Consider the following 18,570-nt stretch of genomic DNA (forward strand, 5'->3'; position numbering starts at 1 on the left):
TTGTAAATGATACGATTTCTAATAATTTTATAAATGTGCAAAAATATTGTGGATATGTATTATTATGTTTTCCGTATTGATATTATATGGGAAAATCATGGTGATTGTAAAATGATACGATTTCCTTAATTATTTCACAAATATATACTTGCATATTGTAGGGAACTACGAAAAGTCAACTTTCTTGTAGTGGTCGTCATGGAAAAGGCAAAGAGATGAAAATTCTCCTAGACAATTTGGGTGTGAAAGGGGTTAATAGGGTTCATGTTAAAGAGTTACCAAAGTCATCACCACAACCTAAACCTAATTCCTTATGTGACACGTCATATTATGAAAATGGAAGAAAGAAAATATGTTTGATTGGTTTGAATGATCTTCCTACACAACCTACAACATTAAGAAGTCAAAGAAATCAAAAGGGGAAAGCTTAATAAAGATTTTAGAGGAGTGAAGAATCAAGTAGTTGGTTGCATAAATTGTTGAAACAGCCATTGGCGAGGACGACCGGTTGCTAATAACAAGTTGAAGTGAAAAGGGCGATGAAGGTGCGGCATGCATAAGAAGGTGTTTGATCATTGATGAGGTTAAATTGAAGGTGCAAATTAATGGATGCAATCGATTTCGTAGTCTTAATTTATGTATGTTGTACTATATTACTATAGTGAAAGATTGAATGATCGTCCCCGTCCGTGGAGTAGGTCACATTGACTGAACCACGTAAAAGCTCGTGTCTTGTATGTGTTATTTTTTCTTATTTTTATTCTCTAATTTCTTACTTATTATTTCACACAAATTACTCTAATTTTATACTCATATGACATGATAATTCAGACAACTAATTTTAAATTCATTTAGATAGCTAATAAATAATTCAGACAATAAATAATGAAAGTCATGAATCTTACTAAAGTACGTTAACAATTGATATATATATATATATATATATATATATATATATATATATATATATGGTAAGTATTATACATGTACTATTGCAATTTTTAACCACAAGTACACAAATTAAAAACTAAACGAGGTCACAATTGCAATGACACAATATAATCACTATTTTCATAAATATTTTTCATTAAGACAGACTATTTTAATTTTTGGTGAATAATTTTTCTTTCGGTTATAAGTACCAAATTAACTTGAGAATTGATAGAAGTGTCAACTCATGTAGTCATGACTCATGAGTCAAAGAGATGGATTGTTTTCGTTTGCAATCTTTATCATCACCAACCTGATAAAGACTTTCAATAATGGAGTACTATAAGGGTGCATTATATTTACGCGACTTTTTACTTGTCAAAACTTACTTATCTCTTACTAATCTAAATTTTTTACTAGATACTCCGTATTATTAGAACCGGTTTTAAATACATTGGTGTACTACCTCACTTACATTTTACCACGTTTTGATGATGATTGACAAACAAAATACATTTCGCTATCCATCCTGCTTTGATGCTTTCTCTTGGGGTGTTGCTTAAATTACCATTTCGAAAAATCGAAACGTTTCTGGTACACAGAAACGGAATGGAGAACGTTTCCATGCTAAAACTTCATAATAGTAGTAAAATAATCTAGGCTGACAATTCAAATTATAGATCCACATTGTCAATTGCTAGCCAAAAAAATTGATCTTTATTTTTTAATTTTTTTTTCTTTAATGTATAATAAGTAGTTAATCCATCTCAATTTTCTGAATTCAGAATTACATACTTCTGAGCTAAAGATGGATGATAAAATTGAAAATTTAAATACACCCTTAAGTATGAATCCTCTATTAATAATTCATTTTATAAATTATTAATTTCCTTTTTTCAGGTTTCTATAATCTCTTATTCTCATATTTACATGTTTCAGACGTTGACTTTATGCAGTTCAGAAAGATCAAGAAAATGCAGAAAGTCAAAGGCTTGATCACCAAGTCAGATCATCAGCACCGGACCTGCAGGAGGATTCGCCGGTGAAACAGGTTGCGATGACGGTCCCTACGACAGACGACCCTGACCTGCCAGTCCTGACATTCAGGACATGGGTGCTTGGGATAATCTCCTGTGTGGTGCTGTCATTTCTGAACCAGTTTTTCTGGTACAGGACAGAACCTCTCAGCATCACTGGCATTGCTGCTCAGATTGCGGTTGTCCCACTCGGGCATTGGATGGCTTCTAAGCTCCCCAACCGCGTCTTCCTGCAGGGGACGCGGTTGGAGTTTACCCTTAACCCGGGACCTTTTAATGTGAAGGAACATGTACTTATTACCATCTTAGCTAATGCAGGGGCAGGAAATGTTTATGCAATTCATGTTGTTACCGCGGTTAAGGTATTTTACAAGAAGCACATTACTTTCTTTGTGTCCTTGCTTGTTGTTCTTACTAGTCAGGTTTTGGGATTTGGATGGGCTGGTGTTTTTCGACGTTACCTTGTGGAGCCGGCTCAAATGTGGTGGCCGGCTAATCTTGTACAAGTTTCCCTCTTCAGGTAAATATTTTCTTGTTATAAACTTGTTCACTTATCTGAAAAAAATCAAACTTGGAAAAAGGCAAAATATGATACAGAGTATAATGTTGCATATAGTCTATAACATTGTACCTAGGCATTGTATGATTTGTATAGATTTCCTAAGTGCTAGGAACTTGATGTTGTCCCTAAACAAATCTTACATGTGTACACTTACACGAGCACGTGCACATACACGCACACACACACAAAAGAAAAACAAAGATTGAAGTTGTTTGATTAACTAATATTCATTAAAATGGACAGGGCGTTGCACGAGAAAGAAGAACGGTCCAAAGGCGGTCTTACTCGTACTCAATTCTTCCTTATCGCCTTCATTTGCAGCTTTGCATACTACATTTTCCCTGGCTACCTATTCCAAATGCTAACTTCCCTTTCTTGGGTATGTTGGCTCTGGCCAAAATCCATACTAGCCCAACAGCTTGGTTCGGGGTTACACGGGCTTGGAATAGGTGCATTGGGTTTGGACTGGTCCACCATATCATCTTATCTCGGAAGCCCCCTAGCAAGCCCATGGTTTGCCACAGCTAATGTGGCTGTTGGATATGTACTTCTAATGTATGTACTTGTTCCAATCACCTACTGGTTGAATGTTTACAAGGCTAAGACCTTTCCCATATTTTCGAACCATCTCTTCACATCATCAGGCTCCATTTACAATGTCTCAGCTATCGTCGACTCCAATTTCCATTTCAATCAGGAGGCTTATGGGAAACAAGGTCCTCTTTACCTTAGCACCTTCTTTGCCATGACTTATGGGGTTGGGTTCGCCGCTCTAAGTGCCACCATTGTGCATGTAGCACTCTTTCATGGCAGGTAATTTTAAATTTGAATTAATAATGTGACAACTATTGTCATATCTCATTATATGAATTTTATTGAACTGAATATTAATATTTTCCTAGACCATCTAATTTAAGTGAAAGAAAACATGATCAAAATAATTGATGTGATCATCCCATTCCCTATTTTCTCTCAAAAAAATACATAGGGAAATATGGGAGCAAAGCAGGGCAAGTTTTAAGGAAAAGAAAATGGACATACATTTAAAGCTTATGAGAAGGTACAAGGAAGTTCCAGATTGGTGGTTTTGGACCATCTTAGTGGTAAACATCGCGGTAGCTATCTTTGCCTGCGAGTATTACAAAGAACAACTTCAGCTACCATGGTGGGGTGTTTTGCTAGCTTGTGCTATTGCCTTCATTTTCACACTTCCAATTGGAGTTATAACCGCAATTGCAAATCAAGTAAGAATGCTTTTTACACAAATATTGTGGTATGCAATATCATGGTTGTATACTTTTATGTATCATTCTATTATATATACATTGATCCTTTGATTTATAATTATATTACTCTGTATTTGTAGTCACCACATTTGAATATCATCACTGAGTACATAATTGGATACATCTATCCTGGATATCCTGTTGCAAATATGTGTTTCAAGGTGTATGGAAACATTAGTATGAAGCAAGCTGTTACCTTCTTGCAAGATTTCAAACTTGGACATTACATGAAAATTCCACCTAGAACAATGTTTATAGCACAGGTATTTATATTTCATCCTATGACTTGTCCTGTCCTACACTTGTAAGACAAAAACGACTTTTTTTTTTCTTTTTACTACCTCCGTTTCATAAAGTTCTTCCAATTTACTACTTGTACATATGCAGGTAGTAGGAACAATGGTCTCGAGTTTAGTGTACCTTTGCACAGCATGGTGGCTAATGGAAACCATTCCAGATATATGTGATAGAAACACCTCATCAAACAGCGTGTGGACTTGTCCCGGGGACACAGTGTTCTATGATGCTTCAGTCATATGGGGCTTAGTCGGACCACGAAAAATATTCGGAGATGAAGGCATATATGGAGCTATAAATTGGTTTTTCCTAGGAGGAGCAATAGCTCCAATCATAGTATGGTTGGCTACAAAGGCATTTCCTAACCAAGAATGGATTAGGCTTATCAACATGCCTATCTTAATCGGCGCCACGGCTTCCATGCCACCAGCAACTGCAGTAAATTACAGTACATGGATACTTGTAGGATTCCTGTCAGGATATGTAGCATTCAGGTATGCTCCTGAATGGTGGAAGCGCCACAATTATTTGCTTTCGGGCGCGCTTGATGCCGGCTTAGCCTTCATGGGTGTAGCATTGTATCTTTGCTTAGGGTCTGAAGATCATAGTCTTAATTGGTGGGGAAATGACCTTGATGGATGTCCTTATGCTTCTTGTCCTACACAGAAAGGAGTTGTTGTTTTAGGTTGTCCTGTTGTAAGCTAAGATATTATATACACATTTTTTTTGCTAAACAATTGTACACCATAATTTCGTTAAGTAAAATGCATTTAATGTCATACGGAGTATATGTTACACACGAGTGGCCAATAACTAATTGGATTCTATGAAACAACAAATCATTAAGAAGCAAATTACAAGAAGGCACACTATATATAATGATAAGAAAGAAGGTGAAAGAGATGTATAGTGAAAATTAAGACTACAAGAGATACTACTGTACTATACTAGATTCTTGATACTGATGAGTCACGATGATATGCAACGTGTGATTTGGAATCCAGATTAATTTAGATTCTTTTGGGCCGTAATTGTGGGGTAAGGTTAATTAAGATTCAAAAGTTAATGTATCATTTAATTTGTGTCAAATCTTATCATAATATCTACTCGAATTATAATCGAATGGTCTTCAACAAATTCATTGATATAGTCGTTCTCATTGATGGGAAACCTTACCTCATGGCCACGTACTGCCAATTTTATTTTGTATTTTTTTAAAAAAATTGTGTTAGGTAGTGTAAATTTTACATGTTTGGACCATTTTCTACGGATCCAATAATAATGTCAACAAGTCAACTATTCCAGTTGGTACTTGAAAAATAGATACTAGATAGTAGGAGTTTTTTAAAATTTCCTTATTTATATTAATCTAATCTATAGTTTTAGAGATGGAGGGGCTGTTGTTGAGTGTACTTATTCTAAGCTTAGTTGGATACACGATTTATTTATTAATAATATTAATTTCTATTGAAATGAAATTATATCTTGTTACTTTAACTACCAAATTAGTTTAATTTAGTTAATATCAAGCATAATAGAAGTATTAGAAGCAAACCCTTAGTTCATTGAAATCTTTATTGACCTTAATATTAGATCTGGGCCAAAGTAGATTAAATCAATGTAAGGTGAAATTTACATTGTAGCCTCAAGATTATCACATGTGGCTGAATTAAAATGAAAAAAAAAAAACACATATATATGAGAATAATACAATTTGAATGATATCATCATATCAAGAGTAACAAAAAAGCCTTGAGACAATGACCCCAATTAACCAACACAAAAATATACCAGTATCATGCACAGGAAATAAAAACTCCCAATAAATTGTAAAACAAAAGGATGCGAAGTTTAAGGGCATGATCTCTTCAGATTATCTTCAGTTCAGTTCAGTTCAGCTCCAATAAGTTTGGTTTAGTTCGGTTTTTAATTTCATTCTCTTATAAAATATTCAGTCCAGTTAATTAAAATAGACCCTAAATATACAATCAGATTAAACTACTATATATTTTACCATAAAATCAAAAATAATTTTCACACTTTATACGAGTAATTTTTACCAAATGAAACAAACCCCTGAAAGATCTACAGTAGTTAAAAATGAAAGTTGTCAATCTTTTAATGTCACGTGGTACAACATGCACCCTGAAGAACAACCCTCATCTAACCTCTTTCCATCATTTATGTCAAATTACTAGCAATAATTATTCTCCTGCTCTTTCAAGTTTCAATAATAACAGTAATGGCATCAATTTTGGCATTTCTCTGATTACAAAAAATAATAAGATATCCAAAACTACTCCAATAATAATATCTCTACCACATCTCTACTCTATCAACATTCAACAACCAAGCAAACAAATAAAGAAAAAAACTGCAAGCTACCAATTAAGTTAGCTTGCCACACATATGGAAGATCCAAATATTCACACCCCCTTAAGTAATAATCACCATCTTTTTCTCGTCTTTATACTTGTTGGTTTATTTATCCGATCCTAATATTTGACTTTGTTTTTTCCATTTGTAGTTTCATCAGAAGAAGATAAGATACAAGAAGATGATAATGGAGAAGAAAGTCAAAGTCGAGTACATGATCCATTACTACCATCAAAGGAAGAGAATTCTCCGGTGGAACAGGTGGCGATGACGGTCCCAACAACAGACGATCCGGACCTTCCGGTGTTAACCTTTAGAATGTGGGCCTTAGGGACGTTGTCTTGTGTTGTACTCTCGTTTTTGAACCAGTTTTTCTGGTACCGTAAGGAGCCTCTAAGTATAACCGCCATCTCGGCTCAAATAGCCGTCGTCCCTCTCGGTCAGTGGATGGCGGCTAGGTTGCCTAGCCGCCCGATGCTGCGAGGGACGCGGTGGGAGTTCTCGTTAAATCCGGGCCCTTTTAATGTCAAGGAACATGTGCTTATAACAATCTTTGCTAATGCTGGTGCTGGAAGTGTTTATGCCATTCATGTTGTTACGGTTGTTAAGATATTTTACAAGAAACAAATTACGTTTTTTGTTTCCTTGATTGTTATTCTTACCACTCAGGTAAATACATTTAGCCTGGAATCTGTACTAGATACATTAAAGTGACACTTAACTATTTCTTATTAATTGCAACATGATTTTGATAATTAATTATTCAACTTGCTTGCTGTATATATAGCATTATACGGAGTAATACGTAACTTATTATTAAATAATGAAGAAATTAATTGATAGTATGAATGATTAATTAGTAAGGTTGTGGTTTTTTTGATATACTTATCATTTTGATGGATTGGTAGGTGTTGGGATTTGGATGGGCTGGAATTTTCCGGCGTTACTTGGTTGAGCCGGCTGAAATGTGGTGGCCTGCCAATCTTGTCCAAGTTTCCCTATTCAGGTAAATTATTTGCCCAACTACTTGCTTTGAATTTAAAATGTTACACGCTATAATTAGTCATGGATTTTGACATATACTGTATATGTATAAATGTTTCAAGTATTTTGCCATTATTGCCGGTGTCACCGTTTATATTCTATTGAAAATATGATACACAAAGTAATAAGGGTCTGTTCTCATACGTTGAAATTCAATTCTGTTTTGTTCAGTTTAGCTCAGTTCTGTTCAGTTTAGCTCAGCTCAGTTCAGTTCAGTTCAGCTCCTAATTTCCTTCTCTTGTAAAATATTCATTTCAGTTCAGCTCAGCTCGGCTTAGTTCAGTTCAGGTCGGCTGAGTTCAGTCAACGAGAACAGATCCTAAAAAAAAAAAGTGGTCAAAGTTAATAAATAATTAACGTTAAAAGTATAATATTACATATATTATTAATCAGGGTTAGTACAAAGTACTGGAGTTAAGGGTAGCTTAATACGGAGTATGTTAATCTTGTAAATTGTACAAGAACTATAAGACTAATACTATTTCACGTGATTACTATCTTTGTTAATTATTATTTGTAATATAGAAATATTTTATATCTCACAAATAATACCTCAAACTTACAAATAACAATTGACGGAGGTAGTATATTTAATAATACTGGTAATTTTTTTTTGAAGTACTCCGTACAAAGTAGTCTAACTTATGTAGTGTAGACGTGTATAGTCCATATTTGGCCCAAACAAGTTTGGCCAGTGCATGTCTTTGAGAATCACGTGTATGGGCCCTTGCGAGTTAAAAAATTCTGACAATCATGCAGGTTAAGCCACTTTAACTACTTCACAACAAAGTGATGTCTAATCTTGTTAGAGTGCTAGTTTTACATTACCACCATTTTTTTTTTTTTTTTTTTTTTTTTTTTTGAGGAAAGATTATATTGTTGCTTTAACATGATCAAAGTTAAATAAGTTAGATAATTTTTCATATGAATGTTAACTAAATTAACTGATTGACACTTTAACAATATGAGCATGTTGAAAACAATACGATCCAAATTCACAGGGGTATAAAATTTCCAAATTTTTATTAGTAAGTACATATATTGAGATTATACCTGAATTTGCAAACCTTTCACATTTTATGTATTTTATCAGCTAATATACACAAAGTTGTGCAACAGGGCATTACATGAGAAAGAAGTACGGTCCAAAGGCGGTCTTACTCGAACCCAATTCTTCCTAATAGCCTTCACTTGCAGCTTTGCATACTATGTCTTCCCAGGCTACCTCTTCCAAATGTTAACCTCCCTTTCTTGGATATGTTGGTTTTGGCCCAAATCCATTCTAGCCCAACAGCTAGGATCCGGTCTATATGGGCTCGGAATCACGGGATTTGGGCTAGACTGGTCTACTATCTCATCCTACCTTGGAAGCCCACTTGCAAGCCCATGGTTTGCTACTGCCAATGTGGCAGCTGGATTTGTGCTTGTAATGTATGTGCTCACTCCAATTAGCTACTGGTTTAACTTTTACAAAGCAAAAACTTTCCCTATATTTTCAGATAGTCTTTTCACAGCATCAGGTTCAATATACAATATTTCGGCTATTGTAGACTCCAATTTTCATATCAACCATGAGGCTTATGCCAAACAAGGTCCTCTTTACCTTAGCACCTTCTTTGCTATGACTTATGGAGTTGGTTTCGCCGCATTAAGTGCTACTATTGTACATGTCGCGCTCTTCCATGGCAGGTATGTACATATTTTGTAAATTTTTGCTACATTATTACAAACATTTAATTTTTCTAAAGTTAATAGTCATGTATGTATGATAGTCATGATGTATGATGATTTTTATTGGTATGCAACTACTACAAATGGTAGAGTTTCATAATTATATTAAGGTGTGTATTATAAGAGGTTGAGATATAGTGAGTTTGTGACATATTTCGACGAAGAGAGTACTAAAGTGAAACAATATATGCTCACTTATACACAAAATATAGGGAAATATGGGATCAAAGCAGAGCAAGTTTTAAAGACAAGAAACGGGACATACATACAAAGTTGATGGCACGATACAGGGAAGCTCCCGAATGGTGGTTTTGGGTTATCTTGGTGGTTAACATTGCAGCTACCATATTTGCTTGTGAGTATTACAAAGACCAGCTCCAACTTCCATGGTGGGGTGTCTTGCTTGCTTGCGGCATTGCCTTCATCTTCACACTTCCTATTGGAATTTTAACTGCCATCACAAATCAGGTATACATTGATATTATAAGATGTATAATAATGCATAACGACCTTATGCTATTCTCCAATATAATGTATCCGAAATAGTACACAAACACAACAATTACTTATTTAGAGTTTAGAAATGCTTGCTTTTAAGAGTCATAACAGCATGATATATTGTACATAGTAACTCCATTAGGAATTAGTTGTCTCATTGTCCTTTATAATAGTTGTATGTGTTACGGTTATCAATCTTCTACCCATTAAGGCATTACTTACATATTTCGGGGTCATTCTAAAGTTGTAAATGTGATGTGCATGTTCTGGATGTAAGAAGTAATAATGTTGTTCTAGTCTTGATTTTTAATGATTAACAATGTACAGAGTCCTGGTTTGAACATCATCACGGAGTATATTATCGGATACATCTACCCTGGATACCCTGTAGCAAATATGTGCTTCAAGGTTTATGGCTACATTAGTATGACACAAGCTATTGCCTTCCTGCAAGACTTCAAACTTGGCCATTATATGAAAATTCCTCCTAGAACAATGTTCATGGCACAGGTAAATTTTCTTCCTATGTCATAACAATATTTAATCTCTACTAGGTAGTGATTATATATTAAGCACTGTATTCTGTACTTGTATTCTTAATTCAGGTAGTCATAACTAGTGATTATTTAAGTACTCTAATCCGTGCTTGCTTTTTTATTACAGGTAGTCGGAACTCTCATCTCTGCCCTTGTCTATCTTGGCACGGCCTGGTGGCTAATGGAAACTATCCCGGATATTTGTGAAAAAACTGCAACAAATACCGTGTGGACATGCCCTAGTGACACAGTGTTCTATGATGCCTCAGTCATATGGGGTTTGGTTGGACCGCGCAGGATCTTTGGAGATGAAGGCATCTATGAGGCAATTAATTGGTTTTTCTTAGGAGGAGCCATTGCTCCAGTCTTTGTTTGGTTGGCTACTAAGGCCTTCCCTAACCAAAACTGGATTAGGCTTATCAACATGCCGGTCCTAATCGCTGCAACAGGAATGATGCCACCTGCAACTGCAGTGAATTACACTACATGGATTCTTGTAGGTTTCCTATCTGGATATGTCGCATTTAGGTATGCTCCTGACTGGTGGCAGCGCCATAACTATTTGCTATCGGGTGCTCTAGATGCCGGTCTAGCTTTCATGGGGGTGGCATTGTACCTTTGCTTGGGGTTGGAGGAGGTGAGTCTTAGCTGGTGGGGAAATGATCTTGATGGGTGCCCTTATGCATCTTGTCCAACTGAGAAAGGTGTTATGGTTCAAGGTTGTCCTGTTGTATACCGCTAGTCTCATGTACAATGTAAATTGTAACAAAATATTGATTCTTTGTAATTTAATTAGTGGAGCAACATTCATGATGTATATTGATAAGTTACTTGGTTTTTTACAACATCTAAAATAAAATGTGGATAAAAGAGTTTGTTTTTACTAAAGAGTTTTGACATCTCATATTCATATTTGGTGTAACTATAGTAGGATGTTATAGAAATAGTATTGTAATTTGTTCCCGAGTATGTAACCAATGCAAGGGTTAAGTGAGAAAATCATATGGTTGTGTGTTTCTATGCAAGTATATTCGATAATCTAGAGCCTATTAGACTCCGACTAATCTGAATTTGAGTTAAACCAGACTCCGGTTACAAGAAAAACTCTTCCAATAAGCATTGTGAGGTTCCATAATTTCAAACCTAAAACTTAGTCTACCTAGAACAATTTCTTACTAGCTGATCTAAACACTTATTAGTTAAACGATATCGTGTTCGGTGGTAGAAAACTAGAAACACAAAGTGTACCCTCCCGCATAAAATTCAAAACACAACTAAAAATAGTGGGTTTATGTTCGATTGTTCATCCTTTAAAGAAAGGAAGCAAAACCTCTCATCCAGTTTACAGTGAAACAACAATGGAAACGCAAGCAGAGAGCACTTCCAGCGACGACATATCCGCCATTAAAGAGATGCGTCAACAGCTCGAAGCTCGCATCGAAACTCGTCACAAAGAGCAACAAGATCTCATTGCTTCACTCCAAACCCTAGTTCCTGACCTCGTTTCTTCCCTCAATCTCTCTCTTCAAGTAATCTCCACCTTCAATCACCGCCCTTTCACCCCTATCTCTCCTCCACCAAACCCTAACCCTACAACTCCTCGCCCCCTTCACCTCAAAAAACACCCACTTGATAATCGGGCCAAACCGCCGCCTAAACGGGTCTTGAAATCGGACCCTCCAGCTCGCCGGGAAGATGATGCTTCTGGAAGTCCGTTGTCCGTGGTTCGGTCGATGGTTGCGCGGTGTTTGTTGGAGAGGAAGCCTTGGGATGCGATTGACTCGTCGACGGTGCTTCGGAAGTTGGAGAATTGTCCGAAAGTGACGGCGGTTGAGAAGGCGGCGTTGCGCGATGTTGGCGGTGAGTCGGGTGCGATTTGCGCGGTTGAAGTGGCGTTGAGGTCATTGGCGGAGGATAATAGAGGTGTTGAATTGGATGAATTTGGGGTGAGTGGGAAATCTGGGGTTATGGTTATGAATATTGATAGTGTTAGGCTTGCTAGAGAGTTGCCTGAGGGTGATGACATTGTTGAAGCCAATAAAGTTGTGGTTAGTGATGGTCCTGGTGATGGCGGCGAGGAGGGTGCGGCGATGTTTAGGGGAATGCCGAGGTCTGGGATGCCGGAAATGTGGCCGGGTGATCCTCATATGCAGGGTATGCCGCCGATGTTTCCGGGGCAGATGATGGGTCATAGAGGTGGTGGTGGTCCTAGGGGGATGGGGATGATGGGGATGCATAGAGGTATGGGTGTGCCGCCCCAGCATAGGCCGCCTTTCGGGCCGAATGCGGCGATGGGTGGTGGTAATTCTGGTGTGCCTGTCAAGCAGGTTTCGGAGGAGGAAGTAATGAAGGATCTTGAAGCATTATTGAATAAGAAGTCTTTTAAGGAAATGCAGAAGTCTAAGACTGGAGAGGAGCTCTTGGACCTCATTCACCGCCCTACTGCTAAAGAAACCGCAGTTGCTGCCAAGGTATATTTGATATTTACTTGTTCTGTGTGTTTATCTTACTTTTGCATTTATGGTTTAGATTGTTCTTATTGCTTACATGCTTGATTATGGATCATTTCATCACATCATTTTGAAGCCTATACTATAGGGATGATGAAAGTGAGTTTATTGTACACTCGAAGTTGCAAATGCACTTGAAAAGTATAGAATGTATCAAGATGTGAAATTCTAAACTATATGATCTGAATTGTTAGAATTGCTAATTGATTACATATGTGAGTGGTGAAATCTCATACCCCTATTGCCTATGCAGCCACCCTGGGCATTCATCCAACAATTTAGCGCTTAAATGTTGGACAATTTGGGTCCTTTGCCCGCAGTATGCACAATATTGCATATCACTTGATTAAGAGCCTGTTCTGATACAATTATTTTCAGTTTAGTTCACCTCTAATAAGATAAGTTCAGTTCAGTCCAGCTCTAATAAGTTCAGTTCAGTTCAGCTCCTAATTTCCTTCTCTTATAAAAAATTCAGTTCAATTCAGCTCTAATATGTTAAGTTCAGTTCAGCTCAGTTCAATCAATCAGAAACAGGCCCTAATAGTGTAGTAGCTTGTAAGCATGGATGGTATTGTCATGCACCACTGGCCTTTATGATGTATTATTCAGGTATTGCAATGTAGACACAGAAACATCTAGTGTAGTGCTATGATGCTCAATACACCATAACAATTGTAAATTTCTGTAACATATTGTTTCACTATGAGATTATAAGTTGGTGGCAATGGAATTCTATGAAGTAAAACACTTTTTTGGGATATGAAGACCATTGCCATGAACATTGGCTTGACAATTTTCTTGTAATTTATTACCTAACTGAACTTTCCTTTATTGTAAGGTTTGGCTAAACATTGCTATCTATTTTACTACTTTCTTTTTTTTTTTCCTATGTCTCTTAGGTGAAAACCCCCTTTTTTAAAAAGCATATTGTAATGCTTGTATGTCATGCCTTACTGTGCTGCACTAGGAATCTGATACCAGACCTATTAGTGTGACTTCTGTGCAATTTTTTTTTTCCGGATTGTTTTTCCTTTGTCAATACTCCTGACTTCTAACTACAAAGTTTTCTTGTTGGTTAACTCATAAATCTGTGGTTATTGATGTCTTGTTTCAGTTTAAGACTAAAGGTGGGCCTCAACTTAAGGAGTACTGTGCATCTTTGACAAAAGAGGACTGTCGACAAAAATCTGGATCATACATTGCATGTGAAAAGGTACATGTAGTTTCATGCTTTGTGTCCAATTTATTTGATTGCTGTGCAGCCTGTGCTGCACTGCTTCTGTATAGTTTGTGTCACAAGCCCCTTGAGATGTATAGCCGACCCAAGCTAGTGTTTATGTTTCTTATGAATCTATTGCTAGCTATCCCAAGGTTGAACAACCCCCTCCCTCCCTTCTCCTCCTATTGTGTAACTCAACACATGTTGCTGCTTGAGGCTTGGCCAACTAAATCAATGCCCAATGAAGTACTGAACCCCTTCTAGTTGCGTAACGCAACACATGTTGCAGTTGTTAATAACATCTCTCCTTGAGGCTAGGCCAACTCCCAAAGAACTATGACACACATGCATATTCACACATAGGCGTAGGTTGGAACATTATAGCTGTGGTCTAAATTAATGCACCTTATCGCTTTGTTTTTCATTTTAAAAATGTTGAGCTTCAGGTCTGGTGATTTCTTAATAGAATTTATTGTTTTGAGTAATTCAGTTCAGGTTAATGAGTTCCTTTTACAGCTGGATACAAGATAGATCAGTTTAAATAAGTTCGGTTGAGGCTAATGAATTCAGTTCTGATGTTCTTAGCTGAGATAATTGAGGAGGTTTAAAACAAAAAGAGTGCACCCTAACTGCTGTGTGGTTGTTTCTAAAAAAACCATACACAAATTTTATTATAAGAGGTGTAAAAGGATTAGTGAAAGTAGAACAATGCTAGTGACACATTATAGTTTTATTTAATGTTCCTCAAGAATATATTGATTTCCTATCTGCACATAAATAATAAAAAATACTATCCTCATGTATTGTGGTTGTATGTTATCTTTGACGGATTTGTGACTTTTGTTTGCCGTGTGATATGTTATTAACCTGTACATCAACAGTTTGTAACCCTCTATCTTATTTGAGTGTTTCTCAGGTTCATTTTAGGCGAATAATTGCTCCACACACAGATATCAATTTGGGAGATTGCTCTTTCCTTGATACATGCCGACACATGAAGGTAAATCTCTTCACTCCTCGAATCTCCCTGACCTTCCAAGTTTTTATAGTTTAGAGCTATGTTACTCGGACTCTTTTATTTACCTCACGTGTCCGTGTCGACACGACTCGTGTCGGACCCCGACACTTGGACACTTCATTTTTAACTAAAACCACAACTTTTTCAAGAAAATGGGCGAGTCCGATGCTTGGACACCCGTGTCTAATTTGACACTTCATCCGAGTCCAAGTAACATAGGTTTAGAGCTCATGTTAACTGTACCTGGTTTTTGTTCCAGACGTGCAAATATGTTCACTATGAGCTCGACCCAACTCCAGATGTGTCACCAATGATGATGGGAACTGCAGCTCTTCCTCCATCCAAGCCATTAAAGGCTCAGCGAGCACATTATTGTTCAGCAGTAGAACTTGGTGAACCACAGTGGATCAATTGTGATATCCGGAATTTTAGAATGGACATTTTGGGACAATTTGGAGTTATCATGGCTGATCCCCCATGGGATATTCATATGGAGTTGCCATACGGGACAATGGCTGATGATGAAATGCGTACTCTTAATGTTCCTGCACTGCAGACTGATGGTTTGATATTCTTATGGGTCACCGGACGTGCAATGGAACTTGGTCGTGAATGGTATGTACCTGTTTTTTTCCCCACTATATTGATGGATTGAGGTTGCTTCATGTGGTCAACTTGCTCGTATTATTTGATTTGGACTTCAGCTTTTCTATTCATATCAGAAGGTTTAGTTTATGCTAGAGGATATTTTGTTACTTATAATGCGATTGGATTAGTTCTGTGGATTTTGTCTTTTGTTGGCTAGGATGGAAACAATGATGGCCAACATCATCCATTTGACCGCTTTTCTTTTCTGAGTTGTAGCTGTGTCATGTATGCACTTGAATTAGTTTAAACAAATAAGATACTGTGAGTGGATAATATATATGTGTAGACTTCTTATTCATTGTGGAGTAATAGACAATTGCACCCCATGGGACTATAGGTCAATCAATAACAACCTCCCTGTTATCAGTGTAGCAGAGTTAAGGCTGGGAGAAAATTTATGCATTTGAAAAAAAAAAAAAAAATGAAAAGAGTAACACTCTTTTCAGCTAGTGCAACAGTTTTCATTTAGCAAAAGTTTGGATACATTTTCAGCTTCCAGCTTTCCATCTAGTTTTGTTAAATAGAGCCTTGGAAGAGCAAGTCTTTCCATATGGGTGGAGTTATAGTTGAAATCTTGATTGTAATGCAGTATAAAAGGATCTATGAGAGCACCAGGGATATTATTTTTTGTTTGTATTAATCCTTAAATCAGTCTAATTATTGGAATCTTTGTCCAAAGACTCTTGATATTTACATGTTATCTTGCACTGCTCACTGCAAACAGCTGATCCTTTAAATCTTCTTGCAGTTTGGACCTGTGGGGCTATAGACGTGTTGAAGAGATAATTTGGGTGAAGACTAATCAACTTCAGAGAATTATTAGAACGGGCCGGACAGGTCATTGGCTTAATCACAGCAAAGAACATTGCCTCGTTGGAATAAAAGGAAATCCCGAGGTCAATAGGAACATTGACACTGATGTACTTGTAGCGGAGGTTCGGGAGACTAGTCGTAAACCAGATGAGGTGATTTTGATGTGAATTGTGACCAACTTGTCAGATTCATATTATTTTTGTGCTTCCATGTTTTAATATGTGATATATATGCAGATGTATCCATTGCTTGAGAGGATAAGTCCAAGGACAAGAAAACTGGAACTCTTTGCTCGGATGCATAATACTCATGCTGGGTAAACTTCTTAGTCTACTGAGCTTTAGTTATATGTGATGAAAAGTGCATCTTGTTTATTGTGAATTTGTGGTGTTTATATGCAATGGTCTGTTGATCAGCAGTCAACAGAGTTTTCTTGAAGCACATCTATGGATCACATATCTATTGGAGTACTGGGGAATAGGCTTAGTTTGGTAGATAATTATGAGGTCTTTTCGATTTCAATAATAGAAGGAAAAACAATTCAATCTGTACATTTGTCATGTTAGTATTCTCAATATTCCAAAAAAAAAAGAAAAAAAAATTATTAGTGATGTTCTAGATCAGCATTTTCATATTTAGTGAATTTGTACAGTCTATGAAGACTAGATTCGGTGACATGATCCAATTCCATGTATCCCCTCTGATCATAGGACCTCAATCCCGAAAACAGTGTAGAACATGATTCCATATGAACATTCAGCTGCCTGATCTCAGTCAATGAATTGCTGGCTTGGTGGTTTTAACACTTTTCAGCTTACAGCATTATTGCCTGCTATCTTTGGTTGACAAATAGTTTCAATTTTGAATATAGGTGGTTGTCACTTGGAAATCAGCTCAGTGGAAATCGCTTGGTAGATGAAGGACTAAGAGCTAGGTTTAAAGCTGCATATCCAGATGTTGAGATCGAACCACTATCACCTCCAAGGATTTCCACTTTGGATGTAGACCCTAGTGGTACCCAACCAAGAACACCCTTTTCAGGGGCTGAAACTACACCCGCACCACAGTCGTTTACTCAGGCTGCAGCTACAGAAATAAATTATGTTTCAGAAGAAAAGCCTCTGGTCAATCAAGATGTTGAGATGGTAAAAGCTGATTAGTCTCTCTCAATTTTCAGTAGTTTGTATTCTGTGAAAGCATCCTATATCCTATTGAGTTTTTAGGTACGGAGTAGAATTTGGTAGAATTTAGACAGGAGATGGTTGTGTGAGTAATACCAGAAAGAGCTCCTTCGGCTCTAAACAGCTACTGACACTAAGATTAGGAGAAACATGATGATGCTTCGAAATACAGAAAATTGATAATTTTATATCTATTTAGGATCCTTGCCCAAGTGGTTACCTATCTCTTGTACTTTACTCGGTTTTGAGTTATTATGTTGAGCAGCTGAGGCGATACACACATTATCCTTGACCAAGGATGGTTTTTCAGTAGATCAGTTATAATGAATTAAGGATGTTCCAAAGTACTGATTATTGAGATATTGGAGTAAAAGCTGATAGTGTATAACCTGTATTTATAAGGTTAAATTTTTTTTGGTACAACCTATAACTAACACTTGCTGCCTTGCTGGCATATTTTCGAGTATAACCATGGTCATGTTAAGCTCATTTAATATAATCAAATGAGATCAAATTCAAATTAATTTGTAAACTCGCTTCAATTATGAATTACTTGTAGTTACTTGGCTAAAAACTCATAAATGAGATTTAGTCTGGTGATTCAAAGTTGAGGAGCATTGAAGAATTTGTATAAGATCCTTACCATCATTAAATATAACCTACAAAGTGGTCAAAATTTTTCTGTACATCATGTTTAGTTACTATTTTATTGTTATGTATGGAATGACTTTCTTTTTTTTTCATCTTTATAATCCATAATCAAGTTTAAAATTATGTCCTTTGTAAGCTTAATGAATCAAATGACTTTCACATACTCATCTAATACACCTGTATTTGGAAATCAGAATGTCTCATACTGTCATACATACACACATCATAAAATA

At 36.7% G+C, this 18,570-nt stretch overlaps 3 protein-coding genes across 4 annotated transcripts; all 3 read left to right on the forward strand.

Moving 5' to 3' along the window:
• The first annotated feature begins 1,738 nt into the window (after positions 1-1,738).
• Positions 1,739-4,891, forward strand: LOC145592743 (oligopeptide transporter 7-like). The gene is made up of 6 exons (XM_081649252.1): positions 1,739-1,775; positions 1,887-2,487; positions 2,773-3,342; positions 3,518-3,773; positions 3,896-4,078; positions 4,203-4,891. Exons 1-6 carry the CDS (start codon positions 1,739-1,741, stop codon positions 4,815-4,817), a joined length of 2,262 nt encoding a protein of 753 aa, XP_081505378.1. The 3' UTR covers positions 4,818-4,891.
• Positions 4,892-6,253: 1,362 nt separating this feature from the next.
• On the forward strand, positions 6,254-11,185 carry LOC145579341 (oligopeptide transporter 7-like). Of its 2 annotated transcripts, XM_081636581.1 has the most exons (7): positions 6,256-6,552; positions 6,640-7,157; positions 7,397-7,494; positions 8,652-9,221; positions 9,476-9,731; positions 10,089-10,271; positions 10,425-11,185. In XM_081636581.1, the coding sequence occupies exons 1-7, from the start codon at positions 6,522-6,524 to the stop codon at positions 11,037-11,039; spliced, it is 2,271 nt and encodes a 756-aa protein (XP_081492707.1). In that variant the 5' UTR covers positions 6,256-6,521; the 3' UTR covers positions 11,040-11,185. The 2 variants fall into 2 exon arrangements, with proteins under 2 accessions (XP_081492711.1, XP_081492707.1); XM_081636585.1 differs by lacking the exon at positions 10,089-10,271 and having other exon boundaries at positions 6,254-6,552.
• A 400-nt stretch (positions 11,186-11,585) lies between these two features.
• LOC145592778 (putative N(6)-adenosine-methyltransferase MT-A70-like) lies at positions 11,586-17,907 on the forward strand. Its single transcript, XM_081649292.1, has 7 exons — positions 11,586-12,768; positions 13,922-14,020; positions 14,943-15,026; positions 15,304-15,659; positions 16,441-16,657; positions 16,742-16,821; positions 17,377-17,907. Exons 1-7 carry the CDS (start codon positions 11,656-11,658, stop codon positions 17,663-17,665), a joined length of 2,238 nt encoding a protein of 745 aa, XP_081505418.1. The 5' UTR covers positions 11,586-11,655; the 3' UTR covers positions 17,666-17,907.
• Positions 17,908-18,570: the final 663 nt, after the last annotated feature.

The sequence above is a fragment of the Chenopodium album genome, chromosome 2, assembly GCF_948465745.1.
Source record: "Chenopodium album chromosome 2, dcCheAlbu1.1, whole genome shotgun sequence".
Classification (NCBI taxonomy): Eukaryota; Viridiplantae; Streptophyta; class Magnoliopsida; order Caryophyllales; family Amaranthaceae; genus Chenopodium; species Chenopodium album.